The sequence below is a fragment of the Typopeltis vanoorti genome, chromosome 5 (assembly GCF_054136105.1).
Source record: "Typopeltis vanoorti isolate ZY-2024b chromosome 5, IOZ_Tvanoo_1.0, whole genome shotgun sequence".
Lineage (NCBI taxonomy): Eukaryota > Metazoa > Arthropoda > Arachnida > Uropygi > Thelyphonidae > Typopeltis > Typopeltis vanoorti.
Genome location: NC_143553.1, coordinates 111,935,351 through 111,957,620, shown reverse-complemented (window position 1 = coordinate 111,957,620; position 22,270 = coordinate 111,935,351). Strand labels below are relative to the sequence as shown.

Here is a 22,270-nt window from a genome sequence, read left to right as displayed (position 1 = left end):
GGAAGATTTGGAGCTTCCCTGTAGATAATTCGAAGTAAATACAATCAACCACTGCTTTGAAATGAAACATATGAATAAGCAATATTTACTAATATTCATTAAGCGTCGAAATATGAAGGAAGCAAAGTTTGTGAACCAACACCAATGCGTGAATTTTTCCATTAAAATATAAAAAATAACAAAAAGAAATAATAAATAATAAAAGTTATATACGTTTCTTTTAAAATAAAAAAAATCTACTTAGTCTTAAAACATTTTAAATTTGTTTTCATTATTGTTTTCAAAACCTACGGGCCCCCTCAACAAAACCGACGGCCCACAGTTTGGGAAGCGCTGTTGTAAGAGATATCACGTTGATTCTCTTCGAGTCGTAGTGAAAACGACTTATCGTTCTCACTACGACTTCGGTTTCACTATCGGCCTGCCCATAATATGGCATTCCGCAACTGCAGATGATTTTATATACTCCTTGGAAATGAAGCTCGTGATGTTTTGGTTTGGGTTGACTTAGGAAAGAACAAAGTATTGAGAGGGTACTGAAGTAAGTTCTAATATTAAATTCTTCATAAGTTTCGCCAATTTCGGCGAGAGAGAAGTTAGGTACGTAATTGAATGTGTGCAATAGAGTTGGAGTAATCTTCTTGCCGAGGTTTGAAATGTGGGTATAGACGGGTAGAAATGCTTTGAGTTGGGTAGCGGTTGTTTAAGAAGCTGCTTTTGAGGTGGTTAAGTTCAATTTGAAGATCTTCTTCTTCTGAAATTAGAGATCTCGCTCAATGAGCCAGAGTGGAGATAATTCCGAGTTTCTTCGGAGGGATGTGATAACTGGAGGCATGTATCTGTCCGTGTGAGTTGTTTTTCGAAAAATAGAAAATTTGTAACAAACAATCAGGCATCCTAGAAATCATTAAATCTAAAAAGGCGAGGACAACGTTTACCTCGAGTTCAGAAGTGAATTTGATGTGTTGATGACGATTGTTCAAGAAAATCTTTCAAGTCTCCAAGAAAATCTTCTCATTATTAATGGATTGCGTAAACACGGGCTATTTCTTATTTCAAAGAAAAATCTTTAAACAAACCAGGGACTTGGCTCCAGTGTTAGCCAAAATTATTCTTGAAAACTTCGAAGAAAGAGCAATTGCTAGCGTTAAACTAAAACCAACGTGTGAATGCGATACATAGATGACATCTTCATCATCTGGGAATATGTGAATGATACCTTCCTACATCATACGTTTTGTGTGCCAGTCAATGCTAGTCGAACATCAGGAATTATGACAGTTAAACACTAGTATTAAAGAAAAAAGGTTTTGAGTTTCTTTACTAAGTAATTGTGAATTGTAAAGAGATGCTTTTAAATAATTAAGTTAATATCTCTCATCTGAAGGTAGCGGTTACGGTGTCCCTCGTGGGTTGTCGCCTTCCTACTATTCTTCAAGCATAACACAGGATGAAAACGTCATTCTTACGTTTAATTCGAAAACGTGTTATTCAGCAAAAGTTATTTTAATATTGGTACAGAATATATCCACTTGGTGGATTCTATACTGGAGACATTATTAGCTGCTGATAAAATATACGATGCTTTCATATTTTGTTACGATACTAAATAGAATCATAAATTAGGAGATCATTTATGGTACCAATTAATGAGCTATTACGGAGGGCAATGTGTCAACATTTGTCAATGGCATTAGTATATGGGAAAAAGTGTCTTATTGGATATCACACTTTTCCTTCTACTATAAAAAGGCACATAAGCCTGTCGAAAATTCAGAATCTTCAATGTCTTTAAAGTCGATATTCCATTTCGTAATAATCTGAATTCACCATACCGGTACCTAGGAAGGGAATGATAGCATTCGCCAATTTCATTGTATTTCTTCATTGCATTTCTTGCTGCGATATCGGAATCGTCTGGTAAGAATTCAGAATCATTTGTTACAAACTATACACTAGCTTTAATCATAAATAATTGCTTTCATTATATAAAGTATAAAACGTGATCAAGTTTCAGTGCTTTGAAAACGCAGTTTGATTCAATGACATTTAAATTAGAAAACCCTCTCTGTACTTTCTGATGATGAAGTCACTTAGTCGTTATGACAGAGAGGAATATTAAATAAAGCCATAGATTTCTTTAATGACTAGAATTCATTTGTTGATAATAAGTAATACTAATTTATCATGTTAGGTGGCAATCAATATCTCAATGTTACATCAGTTAAGCACGGTAACTGCCCAGTAGAACCTGGAATAAAATGCCCAGGAAAACCAGGAGAAGAAACATGCGTCGTGATAACTGGAAGTAAGTAATGAAAGTTTAAATATATAGACGTATAATAATCTATTTCCATATCTCGCAGAAATAGAAAACGTTATATGTAGATGCATTGAAATTCCGAGTAATGAAAGTCATTGATATTTATATAATGATTTAAATTTTTGTGAGAAATTCTGTGTTTTCATTTTTAAACAATTAACTTATATAACCATGAAACAGAGAGCTGTATCGATACTCAGCGAATCAAAGCAGCTTCCATGTGACAAAATTTTCTGATTGTTTAACGCGAAGTCTGAATGTTCGATTCCATCACAATGCAGAAATGTATTTAGTCGTTTTCTGTTAACGAGCTTCTAAATAAGTCGTTGTGTTTATGAAGAATAAAACAACGATTCACATTACAAAGAATTCCTCTGCTTTTTCATTTCTTTATTAAAAATTATAGCTGTTTGTTCAGAAATAAATTAAAACTATTCAGAATTAATTTTAAGATCTCATAAACAAAATAATAAAAGAGAAGGAAGGATGAAAATGCTAATATTACTCAGAAAAAGTTGCAACTCTAATATTTCACGTTAAATTAACCAAATTTATTTATTTAACTAAACTATTATACAAACATTACTGATTTCTAACCACATCTCTTTGATATTTTTATATTTTAGAATTAGAAACGTTAATTACAATTGGTATCGGCTTACTCGAGCGGATTTTATCAGTTCTATGCTGGATTGAATTTGGGAATCAGAAGGAGGATTGTACAGTTACCAAATTGACGTGCGATGTTGATGGAAAACCATGCAATATTTTGAATGTGATTGTAGGAAGTAATGTAAAGCTTACGGTGTGCTACACTTGTGCTGCATGTAAGGTATGTACGCAACTGATATTCTGTTATGAATTTGGGAAAAAAAAATTAATACAGAATAGTATAACTTGTGAATAAATATGAATAATAGGTCTTGACTGACGCAGTTTTTTTAGCTAGAAAATTAATTTTCTAACGTTCTAACTGAGAAGACATTTTACTTTTAAATTATTAAACCAAATGCTTTACAAAGATTGCAGAATCGGTTATAAAATGAAAATACCTCTTATAGAGACCAAAGCTCTGATAACAAGAAAAAGAAAAACAATCAATAATATGTATACATTTATTTTGAAAGAAACTTATTTTTCGAGACATTAAAACATTTATGTTGAGTTTGAATTATCAACAGCTTAAATTGAATAAAACCCTTGTAATGATATATACATGATTTAATTTTGTTATGATATTAATATTTCTTTCTTTATAGGGACTCGTCACTCTGGTTATAAACTTCACGGTTCCTATTTTGAATATTGTTGTTTGCATTGTTAGAATCCCCCTCTTATGTCCATGGTACGTAACATATACAAACAAACGTTCTAATAAACACAGAGTAATGGTATTTGTTATAGAATAATCTAACCAGAAAATCTAAAACATTAATATAATGTATTAGATTTTCTTAAGGAAGCAAGATCAAACTAATGAATATTCGTTTATTGTTTTCAATTTTTAATAGAATTTTCTCATTATTTCACTTTGAGTATAAAACAGAACTTTTTTGTCTTTTTAGAGATGTTGAAATGATAAAAACGGAGGCAGAGGTTAAAACCTTCAAGATATCACATTCAATCAAGCAAGCATAAAGAAAAGATGTATTTTATTGCACATCATATGAATTTTAGTGAGCACATAGTTAAATCTTTTTAATTTTATTTTTGACGAAATTAGTATCTATATTATATTAGAAATTGTCAATAAAGAATATTTTAAAATCTATCATTCTGGGTTAATTGCACAGTATAAGCTCTGATTTCATAAATTTTATCCTGTGAATTACCAATAAAGAATGAACTAAATTTGGAAGTTACAGTATTGTGTATTAAGTCTCAAATTTCATTGTCAACCATTGAGTTAAACAATTCATTTCTAGTGAGATAACGCATTGCTTTGTGACGTGGTTGATTGTAGGCCACAGGGCGCCTCCATTGAGCGAACTTTTCAACAGGAAGCACAGAGATATTCGACCACTATCTAAATAATAAATGGATAAGAAATGGAACTCTTAGATATATCTTTAGGCCTAAGAGAGACGTGATAGTGTCGTGTCATTTCTGTTATCGAGTATTCGTGGATTGTTTTTTTTTTGTAAGTGTTTTATCGAAATTTGTGCATTCGAATTATTAAGAGGGTCGAAAACCATTCGAAGTTTGAGAAGCTGTTAGAAAATATTCTTGATACACTAAATAAGAGTTCTTTCAATTTATAATTAGAAGTTTCAGAAAGTTCAGTAAACACAGAGAATCTATTGCAGTAATCATTTTTAATGTTTATGTAGTTTCCGAAAATCTATGATTAATTCCATAGTTACATGGAACGTTATATGAAATTTCTTGGAATGCGGACAATAACAGAGTACGTTATATGAAGATGTAAGAAGAACAAAAACAAGAAGAAACTCCTATGTGAGGTTATAGTGATGCTTACCAAATGCAAAACATGAATGCGAACAAGAAGTATTTCAGATGTTACTTTCTAGAAAGAAAAGGGCAAGGGCAAAGAACGTAAATCGTAGTTTTTTTTGCCAGTTGTTCACCCTCAGAGAGGAAAATAAATATATGTAGGTATGTCACCAGAGAAACGTTTTTCTATACATTGAAGTGTTGTATTATGAAAATCCCTCTATTGAATCACAATTATTGGTTTCTTAATTAGATAATACAGTTTTCTGTAAAGATTCATATCCTAGATAAATATTAGATATATATTCCAAACAATCTGAATAATTGCTATTGATTACACTACTTAAAAGTTATGAACGTTTTCCAGGCATCCACATATTCGTATTTATTATTCTATTATTTTATGCCACAGAGCAATGAAACCTTACAAAATGCATTAATAAAAAGGCTCCACTAATATATAGGCTTGTACAACGCTCATGTCTTTTAAATAGTGCACGCCTTTTTATTAATGCATTTTATAAGGTTTCATTGCTCTGAATGTCAGCTTGTAGATTATAAGAATGCAATTTCCCTAGCGCAACTCCGATAGGAAAAATGAATTCTTTTAAACTGCAAGCTGACATTCGCCTTGGAAATTATGTGGGATCATTAATATCTACTATTTTCTTATAATACATCCCCTAAATGAATCCGTTTGGTTCTTTCTTATTAGAATATTCATAGTAATCTGTAGATCAACTCAGTCAAGGGAGTGCTGCTCTTGATTTGTTTCAAACGTGCATTACAAACTATAAACTAAGATATGGAACTATAAACAAATATCCTTGGAATGAGGAATACGGTAGATTTGGTTATTTCTCAGCATTGGAAAAAAAATGTTTTTTCATCTTTGGGGACACTGAAATATTTCAGGATATCTCTCACCTAATGAAGCATTCACATCATTTTTAGAATAGAATAATTATATGCGCCTCACTTCAGAAAAGGGGAAGTGCATGACTTCCTATGTATGACTGCAATCGGACACGTTTTCATTCAAGAATAGTCTCACTCTCCCTCTCTCTCGCTCTCTCTTTCTCTGCTTTTCTTTCTTAGAGGCACTGAATGCTTTCAGAATTGTATTTTGGTTTGAGAGTTATAATGTTATAATTAAAAAAACTTAATGTGAAAATTCATTATGTGCAAATAGTAAATATTTGCTATTGGTTAGATATTTAATGCGAAACACACTCTTGACTTTTAAATTATCACAATTGTTTTTTTTTTTTTTTTTAAATCATCGCTTTTTCACTTCCGAAATGGAATTCCAACCCAGGAATTTTCTTAAAAAACAGCATAATCGAAACCAAATTTCTTACCGAGGCTCTAAAAATAAAAACATATTTTAAAGTATCTCTATATATGAAAATAATAAACAATATTATGACTAATGCTATCACAGATTGTATGTGTGGTTTACAAAATACATTACGTTTGTCACCACATGCGTATACTTAATTAGACATTGAGAGTTTGGCGATAACGAGCTATCATTATATTCTATATTCCATAAAACAAGTCAATTAAGCATATTCTCTTCCAATTAGTTATCATATGAAAAATGTGTTTCCATAGAAAGGGAGAGCATGTTAGACACGTGGAAAATTTTATTTCTCACCTATCGAAAAATAACTAAGCATTTAGCTTTCGAATATTCGTTTAATTCAAAAGCGAAATAATAGTTTATACAAATAACTCTAATTTATTGACTAATTGTGAATTATCAAAAATGATAATAATAATGATAATAATCATAATGATAATAATAATGAAGGGCTAAAATTATATTTTTTCATACCATTTGCGATTTGGGATCATACTAAACATTTATGACTCCCTTTAACTTTAAATTTCAACAGAACCATACTCACCATTTACTCTATGCGAAGTGATACGAAAGTGGAAGAAATTGAAAGCTAATAATGTTTGACTGAACACTGATCGTGTTCAGCTGCCAACTAAAATGTACATTTGCTTCGCGTAATAAGTAGCGACATCATAAATATAATTTATTTCTTTGCATTTTCCTCTTTTATATTGCAGAAATATTATTTTTATGAATTTCAATTTCTTTAACTAATTCTTCGTGTTTTATTGTCAGTAAGTTACTGGCAGGGTACCTAATCCAACAAGTAGCGCTCCTGTATTGACTAAATAAGTTGATATAGTTTTCACGAGTAGGTGATACTTCTGGAAGTAAATCACTTCAATGCATAGTGTTATTTAAATTCCATACGATTGCAGTAACTATAATAATAAATAAACTGATTTTAATATGAAACTTGAGTAAACTAGAAAATTTAATGTAATTTATGGGGTTTAAAATTTATTAACCTCATCTGCTGCATTACCCTGTTTGTGACATTCATTCCTCTTTCTCTGCGTGTTTGATATTTTGCAATTATTCCAAAGCAACTCTGAAGTTTTGGAATACTTATATTATAAATAACATCTTTGGGGGTGGAGTACGCACAGCAATCTTCTGACCTTTCTGCCTGTTTTCAACGAATGCTAAAAAGACAAATGCTTATTCTTCCATTTACTCCTGTAACGACCATCATTATCAAATGAAGATAACCATTCATAAAGGATTTTCATGTCCATGAACGTATCACGAGATAGAAATTTCAACCGAAATGTAACCACATTACTACTTAAGATACACAGGTAATTTATCCATTCGGATTATGCAAGGTTCGAATAGAGACGTTTTCATTAAGCAGCAAACTATATTATCAATTGTTTTCGCTCGGATGAAAAGCATGAACTTATGAACTTTAAGAAATATTCAGCATAATTTTATAGCTGAATTGAGAGCAAATTAATTAAAAGTTTATTATTGAATTTATCCTTCTTAAACTTGCAGCAACGTTGTTTAATATGCTTGCAATTTAACATATGTTGCAAAATCAAGTTTAAAAGTAAAATTAAAAGTGAAACACTGGTCTTCAATATAAAAAAATAAACAAACCCTTAACAGATAATTAACTGACATCATATTTACATTACTGGATTACAATATTTCAGGATTTGCAGTTAATGCCAACCTCATCAATCCAAAGCTACAAAAAATATTAATTCTAAAGGAAAAAATCCTTTTAAAGCTGTTTGTTTTTTAGGGGGAGAGTTTTTTCTAATTGAATTTTTCGGAGGGATCACGGGATCTTCCTGTAAATTAATGTAAGTGAACAGAAATTAATAGGTCCAGTATAATTATTATTTTGCCTTTATATTTTGAGACGCATTGCATTCTATTCTCGTGGTTCACTTCAATGACTCGTTCATTTCTTTACCTTGGATAAAACGTCTTTTAGTTAACAATGAACATGCAAAATTACATCTCCAAAGGAAAATCAGAACGATCAATCTGACATAGACTTAATCTGAATTTGTTGTATCTTTGGATTGATTAGGTTGGCCATAAGTACATATTATAAAAGTGTTTAACCTCTAAGGCAAAATGTGATGTGTGTTAATTTCCAGTTAATTGTTTTTCTGTATAACTCTGTATAAGTCATCTGTACACCCTCTGTCCAAAAAGAAATCGAACTTTTCGATAATAGAAGACACTAACGGCGTCACCAGTTGTAACTTTTTGTTGTCGGATGCGGCAACCTTTATTCGTGTTGTGTCAACTGTTTATGACGTTTGTTTCATTAGACGCCGAGTTATAGTGCCAAGAGTGACAGTGTGTTTAGACGAACAGTCGGTCGTCACGATATTCATGACGTAAGCGACAAATCAATCCCTTCAAAACTTCGAGATAAATCTCACCATTAACCGTTTGGCCAGGCAGAACGAATTCTGTGTGGATAACGCCCTTGAAATTGTAGAAACAAATCAGCATTGTGTTTACTTTTTTGACTTCTGCAGTCGAATTTTTTTCGGATGCCTCTCTTCTGGTGGTCTCCACTCAGCACTCTGGCGCTTTGTTTCGGGCTCATATTCAAACCCCATGTTTCGTCACCAGTAACGATCGTTTCAATGAGGATTGAGCCCTTACGAACGATTTTAATGAGGTTCTTACAGCAGTATTCTGTTCGATACATTTTTTGGTCGTCGGTCTACTTGTGGGGAACAAATCGCGAATTCAATTGACGAAAGCCCAAACTCTCGGTCAAAATATTCTGCAGAGTTGATTTTGGAATCCCTAATTCATCTTCAGTCAATCTCACGAACGATTTCTGGTTTTCGTTGAAGAAACCAAGCACATTTTGGATGTTAACTTCGTCCAGTCCAGGTTTTTCGTCGTCCTCAAGCGTCTCACGATCACATCGAAATCGCTTAAACCACTCGTAAACTTGAGTACGGGATACGCATTCACCACCTTATGCTTTTTGAATCTTTAGATGCGTTTTGGTAAAACTGTTACCAAGTTTAACACAAAAGTCAATCGCAACTCTCTGTTTGAAACTCATTTTCTGAAATTTCCTCAAAACACACTGTCACTCTTGGCAATGTAACTCGGTTTCTAATGAACGAAATGTCATAAACCGTTGATACAACACTGATGAAGGTTGCAGATTTCGACAACAAAACGATTCAACATATGGCGCCAATAGTTTCTTCTATTTTCGAAACGTTCTGTTTCTTTTTTGAGAGAGGGTGTATATAACTCTAATCAATGTCCTCAGATTTTGTACTTAAGTAAGGGTTTGATTATTATCGTAAAGAAAATGTACAGATTGGATTGAACTATTTTTGTAGGTAATTAGCGAAGCGTTGAGATTTTAGTACTATTAAATATACCATTATAAGTTAATATTCGCTTCACTCATAATATGCGATCCTCTTACTCTGAGAAACTGATAAACTGAAGGTGATCCTTAAAGTCTTCTGGCTTCCATAACATAACAATGGAGGCCTTAGACTTATAAAAAGAATTTTCATTGTGTTTAAAAGTTATGATGAATATTTACTGAAACACGAGAATATCAGATTATTTACAATTTATTCTTAATTAGAGTAATTATTCTAATCAGAAGAAATTAAACTCTTACTTCTAAGTGCAAAATAATAATTAGACTGTAACTCTGAATTTTCTGAATTGCTATTTCTTATCATTATATTTACATTTGCCGGATTCCTCAGATAAATTAAAAAACAATTATCATTCCCAGAATAATAATAATTAAAAAAACATAGAGCTATTCAACAGAAATCTTTCCTCCAAGAGTTCGAAATAATATAAAACAAAAGTTCAGAGTGTCTTCTTCTTCTTCTTCTTCTTCTGCAGCTTTTCCCACTTAAGTAGGGTCGCTGTTTGTGGTGAGTCTCGTCCACAACCTCCTGTCTTGGGCTGTAACCACATCCAAGTTCTTCATCCTCAAGTCCGCCTCCATCATCTCCCTCCATCTCCTCTTTGGCCATCCACGCTTCCTCTTCTCCGTCGCATCCATTTGCATGACCTTTCTTCCCACATACTCTTCCTCCCTCCTCATAACATGACCAAACCACCTCAACCTTGCCTCCTGTATCTTTGCTCCTAAATTCGTAACTTTCACCGTTCCCCCTACATAATCATCTCTCAGACCATCCATTCTAGTCAGACGGCACATCCACCTAAGCATTCTCATTTCCGATATCTCCATCCTGCTGATATTATTTTTCCTCAGGGCCACAGTTTCCATAGCATATGTCATAGCTCGTCTCACTAGTCTCCTGTAGATTTTGCCTTTAAGTGCTATGCGATAAGAGGGTACCTGATTGGTACCCTCTTATCGCATAGCACTCCATCCATCTCTCTCTCTAGTTCCTCCATCCTGTTTGTATCCTGCATCCCACTTCCTTCTCTGCCTCACCATCCTCTTTCATTGTTGAACCTAAGTATCTAAAGTCGCTTACCTTTCCGATGTCATTTCCTTCCAGCTCTAGATCTGTCTCCTGGCTTCCATCCACTTTGCTACACATATACTCTGTCTTATTTCTGCTCAGACTCATATCTCTCTCTTCCTGTACTTTCCCCCAACTTTCCAATTTAGCTGCCACTTCTTCTCTTGATTATGCACACAGCACGATGTCATCTGCATACAACAAAGTCCAAGGTGCGTCTTCTCTCATCTCTTCTGACACCACCTCCATCACAATAGTAAACAGGAACGGAATTAATGCTGACCCTTGATGAAAGCCACCTGTCACTGGAAAACTTTCTGTCTCTCCCAGGCAGGTTCGAACTCTTATCTTCACATTTCTGTACATCTTCTGCACCAACCTGACATATTTATCCGGTACCTTCTTATCACTCAAACACCTCCAGACTTCTTTCCTTGGCACTCTATCCTAAGGTTTCTCCATATCAATAAAAACCAGATGTAGCTGCCATTGCTTCTCTCGAAACTTTTCCATCATCTATCGTAACCCAAAGATAGCATCTGTCGTCGATCGACCAGGCATGAAGCCAAATTTCTCCTTTGCAGTCTCCACCTCCTTCCTCAGTCTTCTATCAAGAACCCTCTCTAGGATCTTCATTGTGTGGGACATCAACTTTTTCTTCCTTCCTCTGTAATTCTTAGTCTTGGGCATCCTCTTTACTCTTGTAGATGGGGACAAGGGTGCTTTCCCTGCATTCGTCAGGTATATTTTCCTGTTGACAAACGTTTATTAACAGGCCCCACAGCAGGACATTTCCTTCTTTCCTTAGTGCTTTCCATTCCCCTGCTGGGATCCTGTCAGGGCCTACCAATTTCCCATTCTTCATCCTCTTTAAGGCTTCCTTCACTTCCACTCTAAAATGTTCTGCACCATCCCCTCATTAGACTCCCCATCTTCTCTGTGAGTCCTTGCATTTTATTCATTCAAAAGCCCTTCAAAGTATATTCTCTATGTATTTCTTATATCCGCATCTTTCCTTAATACTCTTCCTCCAGTCTTTGATCTGCCTCACATTTACCATGTCCGTTGATTCTTTATTTCTACATTTTGCCAATCGAAAAATCTTTCTCTGCCCTTCATTTTTTTCTAATTGATCATAAAGGTCTTTATATGCGATAGACTTCGCCTGTCCAACAACTATTTTGGCTTCTCGCTTTTTCTCTATGTACTCATCACTGTCCTCTTCCACTCTTGACTTTTCCCACTTATGTTTTGCCTTCCTCTTAGCCGTCACTGCATCTTGTACATTATTATTCTACCACCAACCCTCCTTCTGCTCTCTAATCTTTCCGGATGTTTCACCAAGCACCTCAATTGCACAGCTTAGAATTACTTTGGAATTATATATCCACCAGTCTTGTACACTTTCTAGTCCATCCGAAATCCTCTCTGACACCTTCTCCCTAAAACGGTTCCCCGTACCCTCTTTTAAGCGAAACTACTTAATTTTCTTCCTCTCATGGCTTCCAAAGGTTCTTATCTTCGACTTTATTTTAAAGTTTGCGCACAGCAGCAGGTGTTGATGCGCCATCTGATCTGTTGGGATTACCTTACAATTTGTTACTGCCTTAAGATATTTTCTTCTAGTCAAAATATAGTCAATCTGTGAAATACTGTTGCCACTTCTGAATGTTATCAAATGCTCTTCCCTCTTAGAGAAGGAAGAATTTACAATTGCCAGCACAAACGCTACTCCAAAGTCCAAAATTCTCTCTCCTTTCTGGTTCATCATTTCCACTTCATGGTCACCATGCACCCTTTCACAGTCCTTCCTTATTCTGTCTCCCTATGTGTATGTGCAAGCCTCCTCCAAAAATCACCATCTCGTTTTCTTCCAGTTCCCACATTTCTGCATCTAGCGCGTTCCAGAATTCATCCTTCTCGTCTCCTGTACATCCAACTTGTGGGGCATATGCCCCACAAATTGGCTGTACAGGACACACCACCACACACCACAATTCCGACACCATTTTTCTTCCCTCTTTATTCGCTCCAGAGTAGAACAATTTATACCTGTCTCTTAGTTCCTTCGCCTTTCCCCCCCTTCTATCTTGTCTCCTGCACGCATAAAATGTCCAACATCCTCATCATTACTAACCTAACCTCTCTTCCCCTTCCAGTTATGCTTCCAACATTCAACATTCCCACTCGCAACATTCGCTCCACCTGCTGGACTCGCTTCTTTAACCGCGGCTGCGGTTAAAGAAGCGAGGCCAGCAGGTAGCTCTCGTCCACTTCTCGCAGTTGTAGGGCGATGTGGCTGCACGCCGTTTAATTGGTACGCCCTAGCCCTTGTGTTACTTCCTTTTCGACTCGTTTGGTCATAGCTAGAGCTAGCAGTGAAGTTACATGACCATATACCCTTCCTGACGTCAACACTCGCCATTTATCCGGGCTTGGGACCGGCACCTATTGGGGCTAGCTTGCCCTCCCCCCTTCAGTGGCTGCAATAGGATAATTGACATAGCAAGATAGGACAGATTCACCCTAGCCCTCGAATACTCTAATAGCACTGGGAATAAGGAGCAAGAAGAGAAGAAAGAAGCAAAGAAAGAAGGAGAGAGGACCAGTCTACAGATAATACGGATGTATATTACATGAAGTAAGGCATGGTCCAGCATCAGGTACCTCGGGATTTCCATGCCCGTACTCACTAAAGTGAGCCCATGAGGATTAAACAAAAGTTCAAACTGTAGATATTCGAAAACAGATACGTAGTTATACTCGTATTTAAAAGTCAGACTTTTTTAATATCTAGAATTCATTTTAATATGATATCATCGAAGGTCTGTGAGGCAAAAGCTTCACTAATGATATGATTGCTATCGGCCACACTTTTCAAATATTTCAATATAATCAACGAACCTCATTTGCTTTGTTTCTCCATACGATCGTAAATGTCCTAGTTGGTTTATCATACATATTAATTCATTGTCATTTGTAATAATAAAAGTGTACACTGTCGCTATGGATTTAACGAGAAAAAAGAATGTAATACCATTTACCGTGCAAATAAATTACTTGTTCGTCTAATTACTCAGTTCGTGGTGAATCATAAATAGTTTCTAAACTTTCTCTTCTAATTATCACAACTCACATTTTGAATTAAGGTTTCTATATAAAACAGCATTTCATGTGCTGTTTGGTCTCTATTTTTATGTTATGGAAGCCAGAAGAATTCAGTATATCAGATGCACACAGTAAGAGAATCGCATATGACGCGTGAAGCCAAATATTAACTAATAATGATATATTTAATTGTACTAAAATCTCAACGTTTCGCTAATTATCTACAAAAATAGCTCGAACCAATCTATAAATTCTCGTTACGAATATAATCATAAACTTGCTTAAGGACAAAATCTTATGGCATTTATTAGATTTATACAGATGCCTGCCTAAAGATTGGTTTGTGAATTGATTGAAATGGATGTGCACACCATTAATCATTCCAAACTACATTTTTAAGGGAATCACATATACTATCTTTTTAACGAAAATGTACCGACATTAATAGTTACGATACACACACAATTTATACAGTTCGGATCGTCCGACATACTCATAAATATACCAATCGATTTTTACTCTGTTGCTCAAAGTATGAAGTTATGAATTTTAAGAATTATTCAGGTTAATTTTACCGCTAAATCGGAGGCAAGTTAAATCAGATTTTACTATTTAATATTTAAGCATGCATTGCCATAGTTTAATGCTTTGATAGTAAATACATGTAATAAATATGTATATACGTATGTATGACAAAATGAAGTTAAAAATGAAATTAAAAGATAATCACTGGTCTTTAATATAAAAAAAGGAACAAAGAGTAATCAAGAAATTAAAACACATCATAGATTGCCTTATGACCAACCTAATCAATCCAAAGGTAAGAAAAACCAGATTACGTCTATGTTAGATTGATCCTTCAGACTTTCGTTTGGAGACGTAACTTTGCATGTTCATTTAACTGAGTAGTCTTTTTAACCAAGGTAAAGAAATGAGGAAATCATTGAAGTGAACTAACAGAATGGAATGTCATGCCATTCAAAATATAAATTAAAAATATTAATTAGACTGGACCTATTCATTTCTGTTCATATTCATTAATATTTCAATTTACAGGATCCCTATGAAAAATTCAAGTAGAAGAAACCCTCTTAAAAACATTCAGTTTTACACAGATTTTTTTTCTTCCAACATTTGTAATAATATAAAAACTTTTAGCTGTACAAAAGTATTCAAAACCAGACATGTAGTCATATTTCTATTTATAGGTCAGGCGTATTCATTTCCCAGAATTCACTTTATTATGAGTTCATTGAAGATCTATGATTCAAAACCTTCACTAATGATATGATTGTTATCAGCCTCACTTTTCAAATATTTCGATATAATCCAACTATCTTAGTTTTCTTTGTTTCTCCACCCAATCGTATATGCCGACGAAGTTTTATTATACAAGCTAATTCCATGTCATTAGTAAAGTTAAGAGCGTATACTGTCACTGTGCGTTTAGAGAAAACAGGATGCAATACCATTTACGGTACAAGTGAAGTACCCGTTCATCTATTGAATCTGATTGTGCTGACTAATAAGTATTTTTTAAATATTGTCTAATAGTCAAGAGAAAGTATTTTTTTCACAGCTACGTTAAGGTCTCTATATCATGTACAAAACATCAAACTGTGTGCTGATTGCTCTCCATTTTTATGTTATACAAATCAGAAAAATTTATTAATCACCTTCAGTATATTAAATGCACGCAGCAAGTCAATCCTATGTTATGAGAGAATCGAATATTAAATTACATTGCAATATTTATAGTCACAGAAGCCAAGGTTTTCCTAATAATCTACAAAAATATTTCAAAACAATATGTTCCTTCTCATTACGAAGTTAATCAAACCACAATATTTGCTATAGGAGAAAATCTGCTAGCATTTATTAGAGTTATATAGACGATTTTATACATTTAAATAGTGCATCAACTGTTTTGTGAAAATAACATTCTTATATCACATTTCAAAATCATGTAATAAATGAATAAGTCGATTCTTTTCAATATGAATAGTTTTGTTATTTTTAGTAATGTTATTAATAATGCCATTCGTATCTCATTTCGTTCACCGTTTTCTTTCTTTGGTACTGATCTAGTACCAAATATAATGGGGAAAAAGAAGAGTCACTCTTCTTTTTCCCCATTATATACTTTTTTTCGGCGTTGATCAAAGTTTTCAAAAAAGGAATTTATTTTATTGAACAAACATTTTTCTGCTTTATTACTCTTATTTGAATCAACTTATTTATCAGAACAGAAAGATCCTTAGACAAACAGAATTTAAATGATAGCACTTGACCCTGGATGTTCAAAAGCCATTATCTCTTCTGTTTTACAACACTTATGCGTTGTTCTACGGATAAGATGCATCTTTTTGAAAGCATTTCTGACGTGGTGAAATGTTTGTTCATTATTTCTATAAGATTGTGTCTATAATTTTGAAAAATCTGAGTTTCTGGGAAAATCCATCTGCACCATTCGTACGAGAGAAAGGCACTGATAAAAGGTAAGTGACGTCCAAGGTTCGATGGATACCAGCCTTTCGATCCAAACGCATATTCATATATAAAACCATTATATAATTATCCGTACAATGTAGTTCTAACGTAATATATATTAGTGAAAAGATAGAATAATAGTGTAATGGATTTATAATGTTAACGTTACAACTGAATGTAAAGAATGGGTTTTTACAAAATACCCTCTGTACAACTATTCAGATGAATATTTAATCATACTTTCACCCAATAGCGAAAAATATCTCTCATTATACTCACAGATCCATAAATTAACTACTTAATATATATATATATATATATATATATATATATATATATATGTAGAAAGTATTTTTTGCCACGAGTTGCCCTGTTCCTGCACTACCTGTGGGATCAGTTAGACTTGCATCAATTGCAGGCGCAAACTTGACTTTTAGTCTGTTTGCTTACTTGGGAAATGGAGTAAAACCAGGTTTAAATTTGCTTGGTATCTTTAACATATATATATATATATATATATATATATATATAGATAGTAGTTGTGCAGAAAATAATAATAAAAATTGAAGTTTCTAAAAAAACTGAGAATCACAGGTAAAAATGCAATACATAATACATAAGTTGTTCTATCCAATGTGTCATTATTTATTGCGTGCGTGCTTAAAGGCTCTCGTGAACACCAGTATTGAACAACTGCAGTATGGCTATCAGAGTTGTTGTAACACAAATTGTTGTTTAAGTGTTCAGGATTAAGGAGGATTTCCCTGGATTCCACAATTTTCTTTTCAAACTCATCACTGTAGCGAAAAATGTTTTCGGATAAAAAAAAATTAGTATCTATATTATGTTAGAAAGTGTCAATAAAGAATATTTTAAAATCTATTTATTTTGGAGTGGTTAATTGTATAAGCTCTGGTTTCATAAATTTTACCATGTTAATTACCAATAAAGGATGAACTAATTTTGTAAGTTTCAGTATTGTGTATTAAGTCTCAAATTTCATTATCAAACGGAAGTGATTTCAATTGAGACAACGCATTAGTGCGCGGCGTGGTTGACTGCAGACCCTCAAGACGTTTCCGTTGAATTAAATTTTCTAGAGAAGCACAGAGATAGTCGACGTCTGTATAAATAATAAACGGATAATAAAAGTAACTCTTAGGTATGTCTTTTAGCCTAAGAGAGCCATGGTAATGTCTTGTCATGTCTGTTATCGAGTATTCATAGTTTTCTGTTTTGGTTTTATCGAAATTTAATGCATTCGAGTTATTAAGAGGTTCTCAAAACTTTCAAAGTTTGAGAAGCTGTTAGAAAATATTCTTGATACCCTGAATAATATTTCCTCTCAATTTACAATTACAAGTTTCCAATAGTTCAATAAACGCAGATAATCTATTGCAGTAAGCATTTTTAATGTTTATGTAGTTTCGGAAAATCTGTGATTAATGGAACGTTATATGAAATTTGTTGGAATGCTAACGGTAGCATTCCATATAATTACCGAGCTTCCACAAAATTTGACAGTTGGAATTGTGCAGTAGTCCTGCCGAAAGCTTTCCAGGGGAAAGTTTCGGTAAGACGACTGAAGATCCTAAGATGATTATAATAGTGAAACATTTGGAAGCGTGATTGGTCGCTCCTCCACGGAACTCTTTTCCACACATCTACGTTCCGGGAACGGTGTGAAACACATCAGTCCAAACATCGTTTGGTGTTGAGCGTTTGATGTGGGACTTTTTTGCATCAGCTTTGCCGTGATAACCTGCAGCTCTCTACGGACAGTTCTAGTGCAGATTGATTGCGAGAACTGACGGTAATCAGCTGTCGTGGCTAGCCAGGTTTATTTCGTGACGTGGTGACGCCATCAACGTTACGAAAGTAATAGAAACGGTGGGTTTCGGTATACCGAGACGTGTAGCAACATCACGGACAGAAAGACCGATATTGTTACATACAATTACCATTCCCTGTTGGAAGTCTGTTAATCAAGCTGGCATTTTGACATCGAGTACAATACAAAACACACGGATTATCCTACCTTTTTATTACAAGAATTGCCCAGACATTTCTTGAATATCTGCATGTGGCTGGATCCGTATTCTGCAAGACATGCAATGTGCCCAAATACTTTTGTCAACATAGTGTATGTTACAGACTGTTGCATAGATATAGATATACTTGAAAGAACTCATAAATTTCTTCGCTTTTAGGAAATTATTCGAATTCAGCTTTATCTAACGAAAAGGCCTCATCGTTAGTGAATGAGTAATTGAGGCAATTTTAAAAGCATCAAAAGTTCAAGGATAATAATTTTGAGTAAAGAGATTTCGGGAAATTCATGACAACCAAACGTCTGTCAAAACGTTTCATTTTCCAGAATTCATTCAGTTTTTATTTCCTTCTATTTAAAAGTATGTATAATTTGTCGTGATTGCTACAAAACTCAATTATACGAACGGAACGTTGAGAACTGTAGGCTCTTTCGAATTGATCTCAATGATTATTTTAAAAAAATATGTAAAATGCTTTCTATATACATATACATAATACGAAAAAATAACTTCCGTTTTTCTTAAATAAAGAACGCATATCTTTTTCTCTAATTTCTCTTTTTAATATCATTGCTTTTTTTTTCGTTTTGTTTTTCTCTAAAATTGCACTGCACTTTAAACTGCACGAATAAATTTGAAAGAAGAGGAAGATGTCCCTCCTTTCCGAAAATGCGGTGGGTTTCAAGAGCCTTATCCTATTCAGTATATTAAAATGCCACAATGTGAATTTTAGCTGAAGATTTTTAACATGTTTTAGATGAGTATTTTAAACAACTGAATATTGTAGTAAGTAGTTTTACATCTTTACAGCTTTTTACATCTTTTTATAATTTGCTGCAAATTAATAAAGAATTTACCTTACTTTAGTATATGGCGCTGTAATCATTCGCCCACTTCTACGATCTTTTTCGACGCACATCATTTGGCAAACAAACTCCTTCATACTATTCAACATTAACCGTAGTTATATAAGAACGAATTTCGCTCACACAGTTCCTTCCAGTTCAAAATGGCAACGAAAAAAACAAACAAAAAGAACATGCTAATCATATTGGATTGTGATTGCTGGGCCATCTTCGGCACAGGTGTTTTGAAAATTTTCCTTTATGAACTCTGAATCTTAGTCTCAATGTCAAAAACATCCATTCAAGATTCATCTAATATTATGACATTTTGGAAATGTTCTGACCTGAAATCACAGCATTCTATATTCCAATGAAATTAGCAAAATGAACGGAAGGAATTTAACGCTCACTCGTTTCACGTTCAAGATTTTTCTGAAAATGTGTTATTGAACAGAGCTGAATGAAATATGGATATCATCTGCAATTTTTCGAATTTTCAATATTCTGTTCAAACAAATATTTCATTATCTTTCGCGATATTTCATTATCTTTATCTTTTATAGCTGAAGTAACCTACCTGTAAGGGCACAAAGGTACATTGCATTATATTATGTTATGATTCGTTTTATCTTGATTAATGGTATAACAGTCTAAATATGTAGGTCAAATCATTTAAATCTAAAGTAAGCTCCAGTTTGTGAAGTAGTTGATAACTACATAAATACTAGTGGAATTGTTGGAATTCCAGAATCTCTAAAACGAATGCCTGTTCTGAACCACATGTCCCCCATAATTCCTTTATTATCATCTAGTGTAATAGATTCTGCAGGTGTGGGGTTACCTGGCACTGTCACAAGGTAAAATGCTAACAGGTTTACAAAACATCATCGTCAAAATTAGATGATCTTAATTTTAAAATAAAACCAGTTGACATCCTCGACATGAAAAGCTACTGAATCTATTATATTCGTCTCCTCTAAATATTTAATAGCACACTGATAACTCATCCATAAAGACAATGGAGAATAAAGGAACTACAGCCTTTAGTTGTAGCGAAGTGCTCATCTGCACAGTAGAAATATTTTAAAAAGTAAAAACAGTAATAAGAGTAAGAAATTGGCATAAATAGTGAAAACTATTTCAGTTACATATTGAATCCATTTATTTTAAATCCAATACGGTATTGGTAATTTACAAACAATCCTGCTTGTAATTTTTTACTAGGTGGAACACACGTTTTCTATGCTGTCAAATTTGAAAACTAAAAATTACAGTTTTATTACTACCACCGCTACCCACTCCTCCCCAACACCTCCCCTACCCCCACACACGACAAGCTATTAAAATGGGATAAATTTCTTTATTAATTTGCAGTATGTTACATAATTTGGTTGGAATTTACTAATAAGAAGTAAAATAACTTTGATACTCATTAAAAAAAAAGAAAAAAAAGGAAGAAAAAGAATGAAAAAGATTTTGGAGTCCTCTTTGCATTGTATTGTCTAATGACAATGGTAACAATGAATGAGTAAAAAGACATTACAATTTAAGTTAGCGGAATTTTGGATAATACGGAATACAATTTTGTTTTTCAAGATAAAATTAAAATTGTTAAAGTTATAGTCCAGAATGTTTTATCTTACGAATTTCCTTTCTTGTTTCTTGTTTGATACAATGAGTGTCTATTTCTGTATTTGACAAAGAATTGAAAAATGTTGATACCTCACCAATCGAAAAAAAACTTCTGTTTAGGAGTGCCCTTTATTCACAATGTCATTGGCTTTTTACTCAAACCTTACGGCATTACTGATGTGTTATAAAAACCGATATATGAAGAATAATATAGGAGGAAGATTCGAACATACCTTCGGACAAACCTTACAAATTTCCTTCCTTGTTTCGTGTTCAATATAATGAGTGTATTTTTGTATTTAGCAAAAAAATTGAAAAACATTCAAGCCGTACCAAGGGAGAAAAAACCTTCCTACATTATCATTCTAACAATACCACCAACATAGTATTCATTAATATAAGTTATTATTAAAGTGAGAAGAGCAGAAATTACATCTCACTGAAAAACAAAATTCAGGAACAGAAAAAGTGTTCTACTTATTATATACAAGATGGCAGCACCTGATGAGATTATTTGTATGTTGTGTACATTTGTGCGAAAATTCCGTTATCATTCGCCATCAAAACTAGAGACACTGAAGATGTATTTGTGTTTTTTCCCAGAGAATTTAATTTTTTGTAAAGAAAACAATAAGTTTCCTTATATTCATTTATGGAGGAAGTAATATTCTAGTCTTAAATTTAACTAAATGACAACACTACATTCCACTAAGATAGTGGGGTGTGTAAAATTACAGGTGTTTGGCAGCATTTTTCCCTTCGGTTAGCTGATATTTTCTCAACTGCAACTTTTATACCAAAAGTAAAAATAAAATAAAAATAACATTTATCTGTCTTGTTAAATCATGACATTTTATGCAAACTTTTACAAAACCTTTCAAATTATAACTGTCAGAATATCCTCTACAACCCTTTAGGATACGTATCAAGAATCTAATGGTAGCGTTAAAACTTATCTTCACGGGTCTTTTTTTTTTTTTTTTGAATTATTCAAGGCTGCAAACAAGACATGATGATTCTTCTTCTTTCAATGGAATCTCAGTTTTAATATTTTTATAAAAAAATATCCCAATATCTAAGTATTAATAAGCAAGATTTCATGTCATCACCTTTCTGTTGATTTAATGTGCAAAAATTTCGTTTATCATTTAGCACGGTTGATATGAAGAACAACAGGTCCTCGACATATTCTCAAAAAATATTCACAAGAGATATTTTCTTTCGATACTTTCTTAAAATATGGTTATTCTTTGTGAAGCAAAAACACAGAGATAAAACTGCATGAGTATGCTAAGCAATATGACATAATGAGATGTATCAATTCCATATGCATTTCTTTTCCTATGAATAATATTGTTTAGAACACCTTCCTTTGTAGCACTGTTGAACTAGGAAATCCTTCTGATCTCAAGGTTAGCAAAACTAATGACAAACGTTGCACAACTTTAAGAATTGTTAGCACAAGGAATCTTTCCCACAGATTGGGAAATTGG

General features: G+C 33.6%; 1 protein-coding gene across 1 annotated transcript in view; it reads left to right on the top strand.

Annotated features, from left to right (window-relative positions):
• Positions 1 to 22,270, top strand: part of LOC150106727 (uncharacterized) — an 88,041-nt gene that overhangs the window by 5,782 nt on the left and 59,989 nt on the right. Inside the window, exons 2-3 of the mRNA XM_090392671.1 lie at positions 2,195 to 2,308; positions 2,950 to 3,155. Coding sequence (XP_090248797.1) covers positions 2,195 to 2,308; positions 2,950 to 3,155 — 320 coding nt within the window. The remainder of the gene's footprint in view (positions 1 to 2,194; positions 2,309 to 2,949; positions 3,156 to 22,270) is intronic.